The 21,739-nt window shown below is 34.9% G+C and overlaps 1 protein-coding gene across 1 annotated transcript in view; it reads left to right on the top strand.

Moving 5' to 3' along the window:
• Nucleotides 1-1,673: 1,673 nt before the first annotated feature.
• IGF2 (insulin like growth factor 2) overlaps nucleotides 1,674-21,739 on the top strand; it is a 33,303-nt gene continuing 13,237 nt past the window's right edge. Inside the window, exons 1-2 of the mRNA XM_053720506.1 lie at nucleotides 1,674-1,969; nucleotides 18,925-19,087. Coding sequence (XP_053576481.1) covers nucleotides 1,889-1,969; nucleotides 18,925-19,087 — 244 coding nt within the window. The 5' untranslated portion in view covers nucleotides 1,674-1,888. The remainder of the gene's footprint in view (nucleotides 1,970-18,924; nucleotides 19,088-21,739) is intronic.

The following is a 21,739-nucleotide window of genomic DNA, read 5'->3' on the forward strand; positions in this document are numbered from 1 at the left end:
AAAATTTCATGCCCTATCTGAATCACGAAAGTTTAATTTTTAACTAAACTGTCACCTTTAAAAAGAAATTTAGAATATTTTCTTCTATTAGATTAACATATTTTTAGATATCCTTATGCAAAATTTCACATCAAAATTAACTTGAAGTGCAAAAGGTAAAACATATACACTGATATACATAATATACTAGAATTTAAGGATTTATAAATAAACTAATGTTAAATAGATATGTGTATGAGAGCTGTAATGACAATTATGGCAAAAAAATAAATAAATTAAAAATCTATAGAATACATGAAACATTACCTTCAAGATAAATGCTCCAAAAGGGAATTTTATATTGTAGAAAAATACATAATCACAAACATATGAATAAAAGCACATTTTGATTATTATCTTTATTTTAAAGAATCATAATATTAAAAAGGTATAATTTAACTAAACTCATTCAAATGAGCTTACCCCAAAAACGTCATTACCTCACTGTTGTGAGCTCAGGAGAAAGGGCAAGCACAGAAATTGTTAATATGTTTAAAATATACTAATAAATGATTAAATTGTTACTATATGTACAAAACAATTAAAAGCATAAACCACTTCAAAAGAATATTATCTAATTCATCAATGTATTCACATATATTAATTGCTCATTAGGATGCACTACATATCTACATGTTGCACAAATGTATATTATATAAATATATTTCTATCAATAAACACAGACATACACACATTATATATATATATATATATATATATATATATATATATATATATATATATATATATATATATATATATATATATATATATATATATTAGATAGATAGGATACTTTAGAAGTTTTACATATTTACATTTCCTTTCCAATTCCAAACGTACTAAAAAAAAAAGTGTCTAACCTGAGGCATTTTCTTTTTTTTTTTTTTAATGCAGTCCTAGTTCCATAGAGGGCATACAGAAAAAAAGATGTGATTTATTTAAAACATTCTATTAAAAGGCTAAAAAAGCTAAACATTATTAAATATTGCACTGTATTTTGATTTTAAGTTACAGAATTTGCAATACCACCAATTCTCTAAACTGGAGAACTCTGGAAATTAATTTTAAATGATTGGTACCCCATCTCCTAACGTTCTCCACTAGTAATACCCTTGTAAATACCTTATACAGCTGTAAATTACAGTTTTTAGGGCAGCAAATAAAACACATTTCACATCAAACAAATTAATTGCACATTAATTAAAACTGTAAAAGAAAGGCAAATATTAAAAGCAATCCCACATAACTGCTGCAAAACAGGTTCAATAATGAAATAAATGTGGTATATATAATTACCTTGCTCTTTTAAGGGACCTAATAAACAAAACTTTTTTTTTCTAAAAAAAAAAAAAAAAAAGACAAAAAAGAGAAAAAGACAAAAAAGGAAAACGACCCTTAGTCCCTCTGTCAATATTTTTTTTCCTTCAACCACTAACTTCATAAACAGCACATGGATATAAACAACTCTGAAGTTTATATAGTTGTATTATTGAAAATCCCTGTTTTTTGGGTGGGGGGTTGAGGGGAGGGAAGCGAGTAAAGACCTGCCCAGTGGAATACAGGAGGTGGAGAATAAAATGTATAAAAGAAAGTGTTGCCTGCTTCCTCAGCCTGTCTCCATAGAACTGGGGCAGCTAACAGAAATAAATCTAGTTTGGGTGAGGAAATATTCTGAAGGCAACTCTCCATCTATTCAATATATTTCTCAAACCCAACTTGTAGACATCTGCTTGAAACCAATACACGTGGGGGGAAAAAGAAATTCTTTGAATAACATTAAGAAAACAAAAACTAAGTCATTTGATTTCCAGTGGAGCAGTCTCAATACAGATTGAATTAGAAGTTTATGAAGATGGAACAGCTAATGTGCAAACACAGTCACAGAGAACCCCAGGTCTGCAGGCAAGGAGAGCGCAGCATTACACAGGTATTTACCAGGGCTGTTAGGGGGGCTCCTCATGATTATAGGGGCTGTGTGACTATGTCATAGGTTGCATTATTCATTATGTGTATGCTAACAGCAGAGCACTGCATTTCTCCCAGCACTGGTGGGGTTAAACCTCTGCTTCACTGGATGACTTTTTTTTTCTCCCCTGTGACAGGTCTGAAGGAATGGATGTTTTTCTATGTTTCGTACCAGGATGTGTCAATCTTTTATGGATTCTGGGAGGAGAGGGGCAGGGTAGAAAAAAATAAGCAATGCTGGGAGAGTTATACAACAGCTGTAAAGAGTTATAGGATATTGTGTTTTGCTGGTGTAGGAAGGTGATTCTATTTGTAGAACTTGCACGTACTAATATATCTATATAAATAATGTTCAGCACTGGGAGATGCTAAGGAAGCAAATTCTTATAGACATGGCAACAGAGCTGTAGAATTTTGTTTTTGTTCTGGTTACTTTTTATTTTATTTAACTTTTTTGCACTGTGATTTGTTACTGAAATTTTTCAGCAGACATTTGTGGCAGCAAATATGTTAATGTCACTGTCACTTCTATAAATTGTGTGTTCATGGGGTTATAGAAACTTAAGGGTTAAGTGAGCTGACAGCTATAGGCTCAGGAAGCAGGAGAGGTGGGGGGTTTTTTTGCCCTGGAAGTTGCCATTCTTTGGCTCCCCTTTGCATCTGCTAATCATGGTGTAATAATGTGACTTTTACAAGGAAACGTATTATTGCTGCTACTTCCCAGAATATTAGATTATTTTTTTTTTCCCTATCCGAATTCTGTATTTATTAAATAATGATATAGAAAGATGTTTAAGCAAACGATCGGTTTGTAAAATACTATTCTCCATCCAGCAGAGGGCAATATAGTAACGTACTTCTATTATTTAGCAAGATACTAGCATGTTTTGGTAATAACAATAATATAAAATCATGTTTTAGGTAATAGTTGTGCCCATTCCCAAATGTAACTGAATGCAATTCTTTTTATTTATAAATATGCATAGGAAAAAAGGTTTTGCTGGGATATAAAAATAGTTATTATAGTTCTGTTCTTTCTTTAGAAGTAGAGCTGTGCATAAATACTGATTATTTGTAGATGTCTCTTCTTTAGCTAAAGTTGCTGCAGATGTTAATGTGTTATTGGTCAACATTACTGTGTTGTCTTCATAGAAGAGGAATATCAATGTGTTTAAGAATAACTAATGGTATTTCCAATCTCAAAAGTTCTTAATTGGCTCTTTTTCATATACAAACATTGCCCTCGCTTCTTAGTACTTACAGAGAGAATGGGAGATACAAAAAAAGGCATCACTACTTACATTTTAAACTGCAATTTACCTCAGTTTTATCAAATATAGGTTTTGCCAACAGATAAGAACAGCAAGGCCCACCTAGAAGTCTTATTATGCAGTGTGAATTATTATTAATATAGTGCTGCTGGGCCTTAGGCAATAGAGAAATCCAAGAAATTATTACACAGGAATTTTTTTTCACTTAAGGACCAGTAAACATGGTAGATTGGCATAATCAACAAATGCAAGATAACAAGACAATGCAATAGCACTTAGTCTGAACTTCAAATAAGCAGTAGATTTTTTTTTTTGTTTCTGACAATTTTAAGTTATGTCTTTTTCCACTCCACCTGTACCATGTGACAGCCATCAGCCAATCACAAATGCATACACGCTTGTTCTGTGAATTCTTGCACATGCTCAGTAGGAGCTGGTGACTCAGAAAGTTTAAATATAAAAAGACTGTGCATAATTTCATAATGAAAGTAAATTGGAAAGTTGTTTAAAACTGCTGCTCTATCTGAATAATAAAAGCTGAATTTTGACTTGAGTGTCCCTTTAAATGATCAGTAAACACAGTAGATTTGCATAATAAACAAATGCATGATAAAAAGACAATGCTATTGCACTTAGTCTGAACTTCATATAAGCAGATTTTTTTTTTCTAACAAATTTCAAAGTTATATCTATTTCCACTCCTGTGTCATGTGACAGTCATCAGCCAATCACACATATGTATATTCTGTGAATGCTTAGTATGTAAATATAAAGACTGTGCACATTTTGTTAATGGAAGTAAATTGGAAAGTTGTTTAAAATCACTGCTCTATCTGAATCATGAAAGTTATTTTGACTTGAGTGTCCCTTTAAGGGATATTCTAGTCTAAAAATAAAGTGCTTTAATACTTAAACGTCTCAGATATGGCTGGTGAGCAGCATACTTAGATATCCTCCCATCACAGGCAGTCTCTTAATCTGAAAGGGCACAGGAGCTCACTAGGCTTGACAGTGGTTTTACCCTCCATTTACAAGTGTATAAGGGACCTTTAGTTAAATATAACATTCTTTATCTAAAGAGAGCATTTATTTATTTTAAATAAAATGGATCTAAACATTTTTGCTGAATAAACCTGCAATGCTCCAGCTTTAAATCCTGACACTTTATTGTATTATTCTTACTTCTCAAAACGACTTCCTCTGAACTTTTGCAGCCTGTGTTCAGCCATAAAGCCAGTTTCTGTATAACAATCTTTATGGGAGTGCACTTAGCACTGGGCCCTGTTACCTCCCATATACACTGCAATTCTGACTTCTTCTACATCTGCACTAATGAACTTATACTGTGCACTGCAGGATGATAATTATCAACAGACAGAAGGGAATTAACTCTCTGCACCCCCCCCCCCCCCCCTGGAAAACCACTGCTTTAACTCTTCAGTTGTCATACTGGGCTGAGCAAAAGATTGCAGTTTCCCCTGGCAGCAAAGGGTTTAATCTATGCACCCTGGGGGCTTTGTAACATGAACTGCAGCTGATCAGAGAGTCTGTGTATGTGTATTCAGGGCCTCTCAGCTAATTAATTTCTAGGAAAAAGCTTGTTTTCTCTGCCCTTTGAAGTGCTGCTTTGTACAGGGTTGTGAGCCCTTGTGACGTGTTTAATAGAAGCTGCTTGTTACAGTCTGAAAGTGACACAGATAAAATACGCACGCACAAATGTATCTGCTGACTCAAGATTCCTAGTAGGGAGTTCAGCTTCCCACACAGATACTGCACACAGGGACAGACATCTAGTAGGTTCAAATCCTGCAGGGTATATAAAGAAAAATCACAAACTCACACTTAAAGATTTCTGGATGGGATCTGGAGTCTCAATGTTATAAATAAACCCTTCTCTATGCTTTATAGTTGGCATGACAGATTTATACAGAAAATGACTGAGATAAATAGGAGCTCTGAGTAAATATAAAGCACCTGACCTCATATATTACACCTGTGCCACATACAGGGCAGATTTAGGCTATCACATACTTGGGCTTCAGATTTACAGCTGCACAGTAAGGTTCCTGCCTTTAGCTATCTAAATAAAGGGACATTAAACCCAAAATGTTTTTCATGGATCTGACAGAGCATGCAGTTTTCCAATTTACTTATATTATTTAATTTGCTTCATTCTTTGTATAATTGCTGGGAAAGCATACCTAGGTAGACTTAGGAACTGGGAGCTCTCTGCAGATTGGTGTCTTGGGATTGGCTTGGCAACGTGTTCAGCTAGCTCCCAGTAGTGCATTGCTGCTCCTTGACCAAAGGATACCAATAGAATGAAGCAAAATTGATAACAAAAGTAAATTGGAAAGTTGTTTATATATGCTCTGAATCATGAAAGAGAAATCATGGATTTTATATCCCTTTAGGAGTATAAGAACCAGAGAAGGAATTCTTTGTATTCTCATTTTAAGAGTACCCCTGACTAAACACACTGAGAAATATAGAAACTCTTTTGAAGCTACTTAGGTCAGTCATACATTGTAAAATTGATTTCCCGGCATATTAAAGAGGTTGATCCTGGCAGACATATGTCTTGGATTTGGGTAACAAGAGGGTGGTTCTGCTCGAGTCTTTTGTAATCACTGAAAGTACTACATCTTCTTGAGTAGCACAACCCTATCTTCTCCTGGGTGCAGGGAGAAATGTCCAGGCCTGTGCTGTTCTACAAGGTGATCAGCTAAATCTCTGCTCCTTACAAATAACGTAGGTCTTATGCGTACATTCAATTAAAGGACATAAATGTCCAAAAATAAAATGCTCTGTGTTCTATGAGTGCGCAATAATAAAATGCTGTATGCGATAAATACATATTTAAAGTCTGCTCCATACCAGCAATGCCCTACTGGGAGCTAGCTGAACACATTTGATGAGCCAGTAACAAGTTGCTAATAAGTGCAGCCACCAATCAGCAGCCAGCTCCTGGCCCTACCTAGATATGCTTTTTAACAAAGGATAGCAAGAGAACAAAGCAATTTAGATAATCAAAAGTAAATTGGGAAGTTGTTTGACTGTGTATGCTTTGTCTGTATCATGAGAGAATTATTTAGGATTTCATGTCCCTTTAATTTTGACTTTCATGTGTATGTTATAGTTTCTTCCAAACTATAGGATGTTGATTTAGAAATGTTGTCAAGGTAACCTTTTATTATTATTATTATTATTATTATTATTATTATTATTATTACTACCAGTTGTTGGACGTCTGCTCTATATCTGGCTTAAGGGAAGTATATGATGATCTACAGAACAAAGTGTATACTTATACTGCTATGTATTACAGCAGCTGTAAATACTTGAGAGGTTAAAGCAAAATGAAATGATTAAATTCCTATTTGCAGATTGTTTTTGCTTGTGTTTTACTTTACAGAAGTTACAGGGAGTCCTTTCACTTATTTAATAAGGGAAACTAGAAAATACAGAACGGGAGGCAAAGACAGACTAGAAGTGGCTCTTTGGTAACGTAAAAAGTCTTCATTATATTCATGTTTCAGAGGAGGCAAAACACGAGGCAGATGCCAGACGATGGTTAAAGTGAGAAGAAACCCAAATTTTCACTTTCATGATGAGAATACAATTTTTTTAAAAAAACTTTCCAATTTACTTCTAGGGTCCTATTTAACAAATGTCTGTCGGACTTTATTTGACAGTGCGGATCAGGTCCGCCAGACCTTGCTGAATGCGGAGAGCAATACGCTCTCCGTATTCAGCATTGCACCAGCAACTCTTGTGAGCTGCTGGTGTAACGCCCGCCCCCTGCAGATTCCCCGCCAGCAGGGGGGTTTTTAGACCGCTGCTTTATAACTGGTGTTTCTGGCGAGCCTGAAGACTCTCCAGAAACACGGACCCTCAAGCTCCATCCGGAGCTTGATAAATGGGCCCCTAGTATCAAATTTGTGTCACTTTCATGTTCTTTGTTGAAGAGCTATATAGATAGCTAGCGTTCACGTCTGGAGCACTACATTAATGTTTCCATATAGTGCGGCTGACACACCCACTCTCCTGAGCTTAAAGGGACATGAAACCCAATTTTTTTTATTTCATGATTCAGATAGAACACTTGTTAAAAAAAAAAAAACAAACAAGAAAACTTTACAATGTACTTCAATTATCTAATTTTCTTCATTCTCTTGTTACCCTTTGTTGAAAAGCATAACTAGATAGGCTCAGTAGCTACTGATTGGTGGCTGCACATAAATGCCTCGTGTGATTGGCTTCCCCATGTGCATTGCTATTTCTTCTACAAAGATATCTAAAGAATGAAGCAAATCAGATAATAGAAGTAAATTGGAATGTTGTTTAAAATTGTATCCTCTATCTAAATCATAAAAGAACAATTTTTGGGTTTCATGTCCCTTTAACTTCTTGCTTTTTAACAAAGGATAACAAGAAAAATTAGTAAATTGGAAGGTTGTTTAAAATTGTATGTTCTATCTGAATCATGAAATAATTTTGGGGGGTTTTATGTCCCTTTTTAAATGTTGGCTTTTTGTCCACTGACAAAGTGTTTTGCTTGTTTCATTCTGGGTTTTTTTTTCTCCCATTTGCCTTCTCTGCAGTAATTGTTTGGAGAAGTGGAGAGAGAGCAGAATTGGAAAGGCTTCTGCATTGTTAAGCAACAGGGAATTGGGGGCATATGAGGGAACCTTTAACATGTCAGAATACCAGAGCACAGGCAGATGTTTGCTGACTCCCCTAATCTATCTGTTTCTACAGCGTTGGGTTCCTTGTTGTGCATGAAACAAAACATAGGGGGAATTGAGTTTGCAAATATGGGGAGGGTGACAGGAGAATTTGGTAAACAAAGATAACATGCGCAGTGAATTCAGTGTATAAAGGTGAGAGCACTGGAAACCATCAACTGATGAAATCTCTTCTGGATAACCTTCAAATGAAACTAGATCCGATTCCCAGAACACACATGAATCAATAGCCTAGGGTTTCTAAGGCACTAGATATTATGATTAGGGGATTTATAGGAATATTAAGACACACACATATAAAGATGTATATATGAATGAGTGATTTTTAACTTGCGCTAGCAGTGTACAGTTTGGCTCAATGCCAAATAACTCCTTTTTTTTTAAATTTTGAAATATAAAACTGAACTCTATTTAAATTCTCTTTCTGTCTTGATCAAAGATATAGACACTTTGTGCATTTTTACACTGTGGACTCCCTTTTGGCTGCTTAATGTAATTTGTCCACAGTGTGGGTGTGAAATAAATATATATAGATGGCAGGAATGCAATAACTTGTGGGGGTCAGTTGTGGGTGAAAGGCTTTAGGGAGCGTTTCAGAGAGACTATGCACAGTAGATGTAGAGAAGGTTTTTTTTTTTATGGATGAGGATATTTCAGGTCCTAGTAAAATAATCTAGTCTCCTTAGCTACTGTTTTGGTGTCCTGGAATTCCTTAAACGGTTTCATAATTTAACTGGGGTTGGCGAACACTGTCCTGATTAGATTTACTATTGAATTGTTTTGCTCCAGTAAAAATAGTGTTTGTGAAACAGCAGCACATTTAGCCAAACTGCACCAAACCATACCTCTGGAGTTATGGTAAGGCTTATGGTTAATCCTTTGAATGAAATCAGTGTTTTTGCACTCCCCGTGGCATCCAAAAAAGTGAATCTTAATACAAAACATATTGAACATCTTAAATGTCTCAATTTGACAATGAGTGACATTGTCACTGTAAACTCTCAGTAGTATACCCCCTAATGACACATTAAAAAACAAATGTAGGTTTTGTAAATACCTTTACATACTGAAGTTCACACTAACATGGTGTAATTCTTGGGAATAATAAACAGTGTTCTCTACAGAAAATGTTGCCAGCCAGGTGGCATACAGTACCCAGGTGGGGGTAGTGTAATTTCTAATCTATCATGTTCAGCTATCTAAAGCACAAATTAATTGCATAATTTAACATCTATTTTTAATTGTACAAATTATCATTAAATACATTTAACATATTTAATACTGGCTAATTTTATCTTCATATTAGTTAAAATGTTAGCCAGGTGGAAAAAAAGGAGTAAAGGTCCTGAGATAACACTGCTAAATTATTACAGTTGTGCAATCTGTAATGGTGTAAGCAATTTACCCTTTAGCTCCCACATCTCAGCCTCTTGCATGCAGACTGTGATTGCTGCAGGTTCCCAAAACACTTCCAGCCGCACCTGTGTAAACATCCATTTTACAATCTACTTGTTTTTTTAAACTAATTATGCCCCAGTGAATTTGTTGCCATACTGCTCAATGAGGTTTGTATTTTGTCATTCACTTTCAGCCTGTTAATAGTTAACCCTTTCACTGCTGGAGGGATATACCAATCAGCCTACTAGGCTAGTATCCCACACATAGTAACTGAAAACTGTTGGCAACTTACTGGCAAGTAGAAAAACAGATTCAATGGAAATTAATTTTCACTATTTGGTTATATATTTTTTTTTTTCTCCCTTTACCTACATTTTTAAAACTGATGTTGGTATATTAAAAAAAAAAAAAAATACTACTGCTTTCCTGACTGTCCTCCAGGGAAAATGAAGGCGTTTTTCTCACTAGCCAATGAAAAAACACTGTTGGTTTTAAAATTCTATTGAACAACATTATTAAAACTTTGTTTTCATGTTACAAAGTATTAACATGTTTAGTCAAAATATAAAATGCACATAGATGAATTAAATCTTTGAATAGAAACATACCTGCAATATACATGTATTAGCAAATATGCTTCTAGTAAAATGTATCACTGTTTTAGAGTTAACATTTTTCTCTGCACGTGAAGCATAGCTGGATATTCTCAGTTTACCAGCATTTAAAATACTATAGCTACTCAGATCATCAGTGGGGCTTGTATCATGTCGGCAAGCACCTTAGGCTCTCTGAGCAAGTGCTGTGTTAAAAATGCTGACGTACGGTGCATACTTAAATACACTTTTGAAACGGCTATAGCTTTTATTAGAAGCATTTTTGCTTCTGCATGTATATTACAAAATTGCTTCTGTTCAATACCGAAATGCACCCATGTGGTTTCAAATTTTGGCTGGAATATCCCTTTAAGAGTAGCACTAGTGTTAACCCCTTCTAGCAAGTGGGATGACAATGTGAAATTAACACAGTCCAGTAGTTTTTTTTATTTTTTTATTTATAGAATGAACCTAAGGCTAAAGGATAGACCCGTGCCTCTATGTGTAAAGTCCACATTAAACATAGTTAAAGGGACAAACAAGTACAAAATTAACACTATAGTATGTTAGAGCATTTCATTATTGCTTACATATAACTGTTCCCTGCAATAGAGTTAAAAACCTAGTTCAAGTCAGCACAAGTCGCACTGTTAGGACGTTCCATGCCATCCAAACGGTGCTGGGCAGCTCCCCCCCTGACCCACTCCCTTCATCATTGAAATTGATTTCAATTTGTTTACATCAGGACTTAGCTCCGATGTAGACAATGTAGTCAAGTCGGGGAAATTCTTTACACATTAAAGCCCATACCAGAGCAGCAAACGTGCAATACAGTACTAATCTTCAGCTGAATAGCCAATCAGAAGTTGCATATGTAGTGGTTTTTGTTTATTGGTTTCCCATATGTCGGATTACAGCACTGTATCAGCAACTGATTAATGAAAGAGTATTGAGAGTGACAACATATTTCCCATCTGCACCTGTAGGGCTTAGCTATGTGATTTACTGTGTGTACTGTATACAACCCCCCTTCATTCATCTATATATATTTATATAACCCCTTTTTATCCATCTATCTTTATCAAACCCCCGCTATCCATCTATATATTTATACAGCCCCCTTCATCCATCTATATATTTTACCTCATCATCGCTATCTTTATCCAACCCCCTTTCATCGTCTATATCTTTCACAAACCCCATCATCTATCTATCTTTATACAGCCCCTTTTATCCATCTATATCTTTATACAGCCACTTCATTCATCCATCTATACATATTTTTATAACCCCCATTATCCATCTATATATTTATATAACCCCTTTTATCCATCTATCTTTATACAGCCCCCTCCATAATCTATATCTTTATCCAACCCCCTTCATCATCTATAGCTTTATATAACCCCTTCATCCATCTATAACTTTTATATAACCATCTTCCCTGGTTTCTAGCTGTTGTGTGGCTGACTCTAGTTTAACATAAATCTGTCATTATTTGCCTTATAACATGCATTTTATTATTTTGTTAGAGTATGTGTTTTAAAATCTGTAAATACATAGTCAGAGTTGTGCTTCTTTACCACTCCAGATGAGGAGCTGGTGAGCAAATGAGAAGTAAGCATACGTGCATATGCTCAAATCACTTGTTTCATACTCCTCTGTAGAAGAATAAGGATGTTCCCAGAGTGCAATGTTGACTACACGTTTAACCCCTTTTTATTAAACACATAGTAAAGGTAGGACTGTTTTAAAAAAAAAAAAAAAATAAATTTGTCTCTTGGCAAAAGTGATGCCTTTAAACTCAGTTGAGAATTTATTCCCATTGATGTCAATAGTATAACCTACATCTTCAAATGTTTTCTGCCTTTGACAGCGAAGTAACACAATTCTAATTTAACATCTAATATTGCAGATAGCCAGAGAAGTTCCTAACTCTTCCTAGCTAATATATATATATATATATATATATATATATCATTTTTTTTATTTTTTTTTATTTTTTTCAGTATGTTTGGTTTCCACTCTAAATCACCCAGTGATTAAGTCCTTAATAATAGGCTTTATGGATGTTAAAATATGATTTCACCTTCTTGCCTGGATAAGCGCGTTAAATAGGCCGTCATCACTTACGCATATTAAGACTTTGTTCATCATTCAGTTATCTGGGTATTCAGGAAGCTTGCTGGCCATAGTGATTGTACTGATAACTGCAAATTGTCTCGTTCATATTAGAAGCGAATAACAAGACAACATAAGTTATTTGCTTGTCTTTATTTCAAACGAAAATTAGTCAGCACTACCTCCTTATTGCATGTGCAAAGTGGAGAATAGGGTCATTGCATAGACCCAAACAGATAATTCATAAATCATGAATATACACAGCACCGTGCCAATTCACAAAACCTTTATTGGAACAATGGAGTCCTGTTTAAAAAAACAACAACAAATGTTGCCTGTTTTTGACCAGGACCCTATTGTTTCAATACGTTTTGTGAATTGGCATTGTGCTGTAGTTATTCGTGATTTATGATTTACATGTCTTTACCCAGAATACATTGCTGCAGTTTAAACAATGTTCTTAAAGTGAATGTAAATTTTTTTTAATGCTAAAGTGCCCGTTTTTTAAAAATTTGATGAAAAACAGGGGCACTTTAATTTATCAAAATTTACATTTCACTTGTTGTGAAAAAATACTTACCTTTTTATACTTGACAGCCGCTCCAGCTTTCCCCGGTCATTGCAAAGCCATTTCTGACATCTGGGAATCAGTGTCTGATTGGAGGAAGCCGGATTCCTCATTTTAGACCCAGGAAGTGGCTTTGCGACGGGCGGAGGTAGCTTAAGCAGATGTCAAGATTAAAAGGTATTTTTTTACAACACGAGTGAAATGTAAATTTTGATGAATTAAAGTGCCCCTGTTTTTAATAAAAAAATTTTTTAAAAACCAGGCACTTTAGCATCAAAATTTACATTCTAAAGGGACATTCCAGTCAAAATTTAAATGCAAATAGATTAATGATTTCTTTGAATAGAAACATATCTGCAATATACATGTATTGGCAAAATGCTTCTAGTGAGTTATCACTGTTTTAGGGTTAACATTTTTATCTGCAAGTGCATGTGAAGCATAGCTAGATATTGTCACTGCACCCACATTTTTAAATAATGTAGCTGCTCAGATCATCACTGGGGCTTGTATCATGTCAGACATTAACACATTGAGTCATTACCAGATGGTACAAGCACCTTAGGCTCTCTGAGCAACTGCTGTGTTTAAAATGCTGGTGCATGGTGCATACTTAAATACACTTTTGAAACGGCTATAACTTTTATTAGAAGCATTTTTGCTACTGCATGTATATTACAAAATTGCTTCTGTTAAATACCGAAATGCACCCATGTGGTTTTCAATTTTGGCTGGAATATCGCTTTAAGATTAATGATGTGTTGATACCATAAAACTTAATTATTTAAAGGGACAGTCTATTCAAAAATAATCCCTTTATGACCCATTCCCCAGTTTTGCATAACCAACACTGTTATATTAATACACTTTCTACCTGCCCCTTATAACATGCCTATTTTCTATTGACTTGCATTTTAGCCAATTAGTGCAGTGTCAGCCACAACTCCATGGGAGAGAGCACAATGCTATCTACATGGCCCACATGAACTAGCTGTCTCCTGTTGGGAAAAGCAAATAAAAAAGCATGTGATAAGAGGCTGTATTTAATGGCTTAGAAACAGGCAGACATGTAAAGGTTTAAATGTTATAAAGTATATTAATATAACAATGTTGGTTGTGCAAAGCTTGGGGAATGGGTAGTTAAGACGTTATCTATTTCTTTAAACAATAACCATTTTGGTGTAGACTGCCCCTTTATGAAAAACTGAGATATAAACAATGGGCTTATGCATTGTTGTCCCAGGTGATCAGTGGGTTAATTTATTTAACTGGTAATCGTATACTCTTTACTCTTACCCACCAGAAGCCCTGTACAAGGGTTTAGTGAATTCACTATGGTAAGATTCTTAGAAAGTGTTGTGCATATTGGAACATCACTTTTTGCATTTCTTGACGTCACTTTTCATGAAAAATAAAGAAATTGGGGCTGCTGTGAAATTTATTCTGATTACGGAGGGATTTGCAGATTAGTTTTATTTCTGTTGCTTGTAGTCAAAGGTTAATCAAAGTAATTACAAACAGGACTGTAGGGTCATTAGGAAATCACATCATCACCACATATGGATGATTTCATAAGACTCTGAGGTTACACCTTAACCCTTTTTAGGTGAGTGGCCAGAGAAATCTTAACCATTTCCTAATCTTGGCAGCAGCTCTACTCTAACCTTATAACAGGTAAGCAGAGACATTAAGTCACACATCCTCACTGCGGTACACGTTGTACTTTATGGGTAATTAATGGTTTGCTGATTTTCTGTTAAACTCTTAATGTGAGTGGGACACATCTAATTGGCTGTTTATACCATACATTGCTATTTTCATATTTCTCAAACTGAGCAATTAAGTTATTGTAGGAATAACAATATGCAAGAGGGAAAATAAAAAGGATTCCACCCTCCCTCCGTTCAACCTCTGTAGCAGGATTTAATTATTGTAATTTTCTGTACTTCCAGTATGACTCATGAAGTAGTGCAGGGACTTGAGAAAAGCTGCATTCTGACCTGGTTTTGATACTTTAACTGCTTTGGATTAAGACATTTCATGGTAAACGGATCTGTAGCAGTTTGCTCTGGTTACTGGCTGTTTGTTATGTGCAGTAGGTTACTCATGTCTAGAAGATGAGATAACTGTAAAAGATAAATGTTATCAGGTCCTATTTATTACAAAGAACATAATTATGTGATGATGATCCGAAAGCAAGTTGTTACAATGTTCTACAAAAAGGTTTCCCTTAAAGGGACGAAAAAAATAAAATTATATATATATATATATATATATATATATATATATATATATATATATATAATGAGGATATCTCAACTTGAGCACAGGTGAAATAATCAGCTGATTAGTAAACATGGTTATTTTACCTGCTCTCATCCAATGCAATCCTGAAAACCTGGCCTGTTGGGGAAACCTGAGGACAGGTTTGAAAACCCATGAAATAGAGCATGTCATTTAAATGGCTTTCCAATTTTCTTCTGTTTAATTTTATCTTGGTATACTATGTTAAAAAATATACCTAGCACTACAGGGACCTAGCTACTGATTGGTGACTTAACATATATGCCTCTTGTCATTGACTCAACGTATATGTTCAGCTAGCTCCCAGTAGTAAATTGTTGCTCCTTCAACAAAGAGAATGAAGCAAATTTGATAATAGAAGTAAATTGCAAAGTTATTTTAAAATCTTTCTAAATCATGAAAAGAGAACAAATTGCATTTCTTGTCCCTTTAAGGTAGGTGTGTATATATATATATATATATATATATATATATATATATATATATATATATATATATATATATATATTATTCCCTAATGGCTGGTACAATAAGACTTGTGTTTAGTGGGGAAATCTGTAGCTGATTTGAACTAGCACCAAATGTCCCTTTCATTAGTTCTTTGTGGTGTAAGTTTCAGTTTTAGGACAACCTTATCCAAACCTCAGTCATTCTAGTCTTCTTACACCTCTTCTACAAACGCTTCTGCAAATTACTCCTGATACTATATATGGCCCCTTGTTCTGGTTATGCTCTGCATGAATTAAATTATTTAGATTTCAGATGAATGAAATCTTTGTATACTTAAAGGGACAGTCAAGCAAATTCTTTCATGAGTCAGGGCATGCAATTTTTAACAACTTTTTCAATTTACTTTTATCATCAAATTTACATTTCTCTTTTGGTATTCTTTCTTATAAGCTAAACCTAGGTAGGCTCAAACTATTTCTAGGCCATCCTCTTATCTCAGTGCATTTTGACAGTGCTAGTTCATGTGTGGAACATTGTGCTCACTCCCATGTATTTATGGGTCAGCACTGATTGGTTATAATGCAAGTCACTGGCCTTTGAGAGATATTACAAAATGAAGATGGTCTAAAGAAAGTAAAGTTAAAATTCAACTTTCATGATTTAGGTAGGGCAGCAATTTTAAAAACGTTGCAATTTACTTCCATCACCAAACTTGCTTTGTTCTGGTGGTATCCTTTGATGAAAGCTAAACCTAGGTAGGCTCATATGCTAATTTCTAAGCCGTTTATGGATGCCTCTTGTCTCAGTGCATTTTGACAGTTTTCTAGTTAGACACTGCTAGTTCATGTGAGCCATTTAGTTAACATTGTGCTCACTCCTGTGGATCACTGGTTGGCTAAAATGATAGTCTGTCAAATGAACTAAGGGGCGGTCTGCAGAGGCTTAGATACAAGGTTATCACAGAGGTAAACTATATTAATATAGAAGTGTTGCTTATGCAGAACTGGGGAATAGGTAAGAAAAAGGGATTATCTATTAAACAATATTAATTTTGGAGTAGACTAGACTGTCCCTTCTAATTTCTATCTTAAAGCTGCAGGGTTATGATGCAGGTAGTCTGTATTTGGGTAACATCTCCCCAATATAGAGTAAAATGTGGCCAAAGAACAATAACTACTAGGTTAAACCTGTTATCTGCCAAAGAAGACTAGAATATAGGGTACCAGTGAATTCCAGTCCGTACTGGCAGTGACTGAGTCACCTAAAGCACACAAGTATTGTGCTCACCTGTGTTCCAGTAGAGATCTGGTTTACTGAGTTCCCAAGAGAATAAACACAGCAAGAAGTCAGTTACTGTAAATAGCTCTACAAATAACCGATAATAAATAGGTTGTCGCAGGATCTAACTAGCACATTTGACCTTCAAAACCCAATCAAGTTATCCTAGTTGCACATCATTGCAAAATGTTTTTCAGCTATTCAGCCTAACTAGCACAAAAGTGACCCACGAGGTTACATATAAAACCTTTTGCTAATTGCCATATTTCCTTTTTTTTTAACCTCATCACATGGATTATTGTGAAATTCTCTGGTTGATATTGTATCACATATATTGATGTAAGGAAGTAATTTTAAGGCTTCAAGCCCAGTGGGACACATATTTTATTTATTTAAACCTGCAGTCGCTCTCTTCTGCTGAGAGCTGAATAATATCACTAACTACTTAAAGATGCAAACTCTGATTTTAAAAAAAGAGCACATTAGCAGATGTTGGATTTTTCTTTTTTTTAAGAAACATTACAGTCTGCAAAAGTTTTTTTTTTTTTTTTCTCAAGAATATCTCTAAAAAAGACTGCCTTTTAAAGGGGCATGTTAGTCAAAACTAATCTTTCATGATGCAGAGTGTGCAATATTTTAAAATGTATTTCTTTCTTTTAATTGAAACCTAGATATTTTCTATGATAGCATACTGAGGTAGGCTCAGAAGTGTGCATGAGTAATGATCACTATATGTATAGTATTTAAACGCTGAGCATTATACAGCAGCAGTGTTTACAACAGCAGGACATGTGCACGCTCCTGAGGCTACCTTAGTATGCTGTCGTGGAGAGAAGCTGTGCTTCAACAAAGGATGGCATTGGAAAGAGGTACATTTGATAGTTAGAAGTATATTGCATGTTCTTTTTGAATCATAAAAGTTTAAATTTTTACTGTCCATTTATCACATTTGTTAATTCCGATCATCCTTTGTTGAAAAGGATACCAAGATAAGCTCAGGAATAGCAGTACACTACTGGGAGCTAGCTGCTTATTTGTGGCTGTACAAATATGCATCGTGTCATTGGCTCACCCAATATGTTCAGCTAGCTCCCAGTAGTGCACTATTGCTCCTTCAGCAAAGGATACCAAAAGAATGAAGCAAATATTGCAACAGAAGTAAATCCGAATTGTTTAAAATTGCACATTTTTCTTTAATGTGTATGCTGTGCCTGAAAGTCAGTTTTACTTCTACAGATAACATTCTTTATACATTGTTGTCATTGTGTCTAATTGTAGTAGCACCAATTTTTGTTTAGAGGTACACAACCCCCTTTTTTTTTTTTTTTTTTTTTTTTTTAATGCATCCAAATTAAATGTGTACAGTTGCAAAACAGACCTTTTATATATTTTTTACAAACGTAAAAATGATAGATAAATTCAAATTTGCTATCTCTAATTTTTACTTTTTTCTTTCATTGAACTTTTCTATAATTCTATAGCTAAACAGAAGTCAGAGGTGGCAAGAAACTAGTAATATAGACCATTTTTAAAATGAGAGTATATATAATTATAGAGAACAAGTTTGCCCTGTGTGTGACTCTTATGATAAAGATAAGGACTATGACTGCTTGTACACGAGACAATATGGGTCACAGTTCAGATCCAGAAACTGATTAGTCTACTGTAAATGTTTATTTAACTAGCCATAAGTGCTTTAAAAGATTTCAATTGTCTTACATTAATAGTAATTCAGATTGCTACAAACTAAATTTAGCCCAGGTTAGGGATCTGGGTCAACTGAGTGTAATGCTTCAAGGCACTTTTTTTTTTTTTTTTTTTTTTTTAAAAAGACCAACTGGCCTAGGGTCATACATTATTAGAGAACTCTTTAATGACCTTAAAGGGAAAGTTATATCAAAATTAAACTGTTATGATTAACATTTGCTTTGTTCTTTTGGTGTTCTTTGAAGAGTAAACCTAGGTAGGCTGATAAGCTCAGGAGTGTGCACATGTCTTTAGCAGTCATTGGCATCCGTGTTTGCAACAATGCTCCTGGTTTTATAGCTGCGCATAAAAATATGTTCCATAAAGTTTTTCCTAAATGTGCAAAAACTGAAAAAATGTGAGATCTATTGAAAGCAGAGAGATAAATATATACTTGACAAAGATTAATTTCACTTAGATTTTTTATTTCTTTTCTCCAGGTGTCAAAAATGTCAATCACACGTCATCTGCTGCTCGTTGCTATGGCCTTCTTGATTTACACGCTAGACCACGTTAAGGCATATGGAAAAGCAGAAACGTTGTGTGGCGGCGAGCTAGTGGACACGCTCCAGTTTGTCTGTGGAGACCGTGGTTTCTACTTCAGTAAGTCACACATATACAATGCTTTAACGCTTCGTTGTTTTCCCAAATTTAGATTATTATTATTATTATTATTATTATTATTATTATTAGATATATTTATTTTGAAAACTGCAACGATGTGCTACACATACATTAAAAATGTAAATTTTCTTTTTCTTTTTCTTGTTTTTATTTAGGGAAGAAAAAAAAAAGTTGCAATATGACCCCAGGCTATTTAACTGTATTCTTCATGAGCTGGCTCAAAGCATAGTCAAAAATACAATGTGCATTTCAGTTTTGAACAGACGGTTTTGTAATAACATTGTTTGGTAAAAATACTTCTGGTAAAAGAGATCAGATTTGGGACATATGTACATATGCTGTGTACGCCTGGTAAAAGACAGTGGTGGCATGTCTTGAATCCCCTTTGCGTTTGCATAATATAACCTAACTGAACAGGTGCAGCGTTTAATGTGACTGCACTGGGCATGCTCGGCTTATGTATATTTGTTCTTTAAACCAAAATAACTTTTGCTAATAGTGTATATTGCTGCTTCTGTTCTAAATTGAAACACTTGTGCACATATTAACGTTGACAATGTACGTCTTTTTAATCCTTACTCTAGTTACAGGAGCAACGGGAGTGGGTGGGTTTAGGTAACAAAGCACAATCTTTAAAATTTATATTTGTCAGGAAGATCTCTCTAGTATAGTCATTCTTGGAAAAACAATTTAGTAAACTACTTGAAATAATTGCAAAATGAATATTTTCTGTGCAGTGTTTATATTACATGGGGCCTTGAAGACCATTTGATACACCAGTGGTCCACTAGTCCCCTATTGCTTTAAATATTGATAACTACCAATAATGTAGGTCCCTTTTAGACTTTGACAGATAAAGTGGATCTTAGAAAAGAGTTGATCCGTCTCTAAACAGCTGATAAGATGTCTCTGCAGCCTTTTGCTGACTATGCACATTCCTGCCCTGTGTGTCCTCCTCGGTGATGTTGGCAGGGGAGAAAAGGAAGACCCAGGCAGAATGCAGGGCAGCAGCTCAGTGTACCAGGTCCACAAAGACTCTTTGTTGCTTTTTTGCATTCCTCTGGGAGAGTAGAGGGGGAAGGGGGAATGTTTACTTCAAATTCCCCTTCAATCAAACTGAGTTAATTTGTTAAGGGGGAGGGATGGTGTTTGAGGTGAGAGGGACATGGAATAGATGCTGAAAGGAAATTGCCAGCATATTTACAGCACACATGTCGTGAGAGAGAAAATGATCGACACCCACAGGAAATCTTGCAGTCCCAAAAGACTGGTGGTGCCTCACTGCCTTACTGGGTGGGCTGTGACCCCAATAATACAGATGACGTTGTTTGTGTTTGGAAGGTAACCAGAAGTTGCATCACAAGTTTTGTGCTCACTTGTGGGTGCTAACAAAACTGACCATCTGTTAGTCTTGAAACTGGAGAGTTTTAGGGGTGAAGAAAATTACTCGGTGACAATTTACATTTAAAACAAAAACGGTTTCTATACTATTGAACTGTTTTCTCTAGGAAATCTCTAATTATGGAGAACTACATTTTTGAGTTCAGTGTCCCTTGAATGCACATTTAAATCAAACACGACTTGCTTAGTGACTGTACTAATAATCAGCTGATTTCAAAAGCACCTTCCGTAATATTGGAAAGTAGAACTGGTATTTGGCACTGAAAAACCTCTTGTCAAAGCAACATGAGGGTTGTTTTGTTTTTTTAGTTTGGTTGTTTTGTTTTTTTAGTTTTGTTCATATTTCACTGCTGTTCTTGGCAAGCTGTATCCTTATTAAAATGTCTCCATTTGCATCATCCCTCCTTGTGTAAAATCTAGTCATTTTTCACACCAAACTGCAGAAGGATTTGAGCCTCTCTTGCTTTAGATAGAATATTCTATCACTGGTGCTCGTACAAGTTGCTGCCATAAAGCCCATCTCAGCGTGAAAGAATGTCCCGCTGACACCTGGGACAGCATCTTGGTCATCACTAGGGATGGGCAAATGTGTTTATATTCGAATGTTAGAACGAATGTTATTGTAGAAATTCTATTTACATAATAGAATGTTGATAAGAACGAATATTCTTAAAAATTCGGTTTTCGAATGTCACATTTGAATTTGAATGTCACATTCAAATATCACATTCGAATATTACATTTATAAAACACAGTATTAGACTAGAAATACTAATTCAAATTCGAATTTGACATTCGAATTTGAATGTAGAATTCGAATATTAAATTTATTAAACACAGTTGTAGACTAGAAATACTATTTCAAATTTAAATGTCACAATCGAATATTACATTTCGAAATTGAATGAATACATAGCTAAACATTCTATTATTCGAACAAATATTTTCGAATTTTATTGAAAAATTAAAAAACGAAAATTCAAAAATAGAATGTTATAAACATTCAAAATTCGATACAAACGAATGTATCACAATTCGTTTTAAATTTCGAATTTTTAGTACCATTCGCCCATCCCTAGTCATCACTCAAGCAAGACAATTTGAGTGCTGGCTAGGAGTCAGATTTATCATAGGGAGATGAGGCTATATAAAACGTATAGCCTAATTCTGATTTTAGCTTTGAATTCATTGTGATTTGAAATTGAGCATTGCTGAAAAATTGTGTAATGA

The sequence above is a fragment of the Bombina bombina genome, chromosome 7 (genome assembly GCF_027579735.1).
Source record: "Bombina bombina isolate aBomBom1 chromosome 7, aBomBom1.pri, whole genome shotgun sequence".
NCBI lineage: Eukaryota > Metazoa > Chordata > Amphibia > Anura > Bombinatoridae > Bombina > Bombina bombina.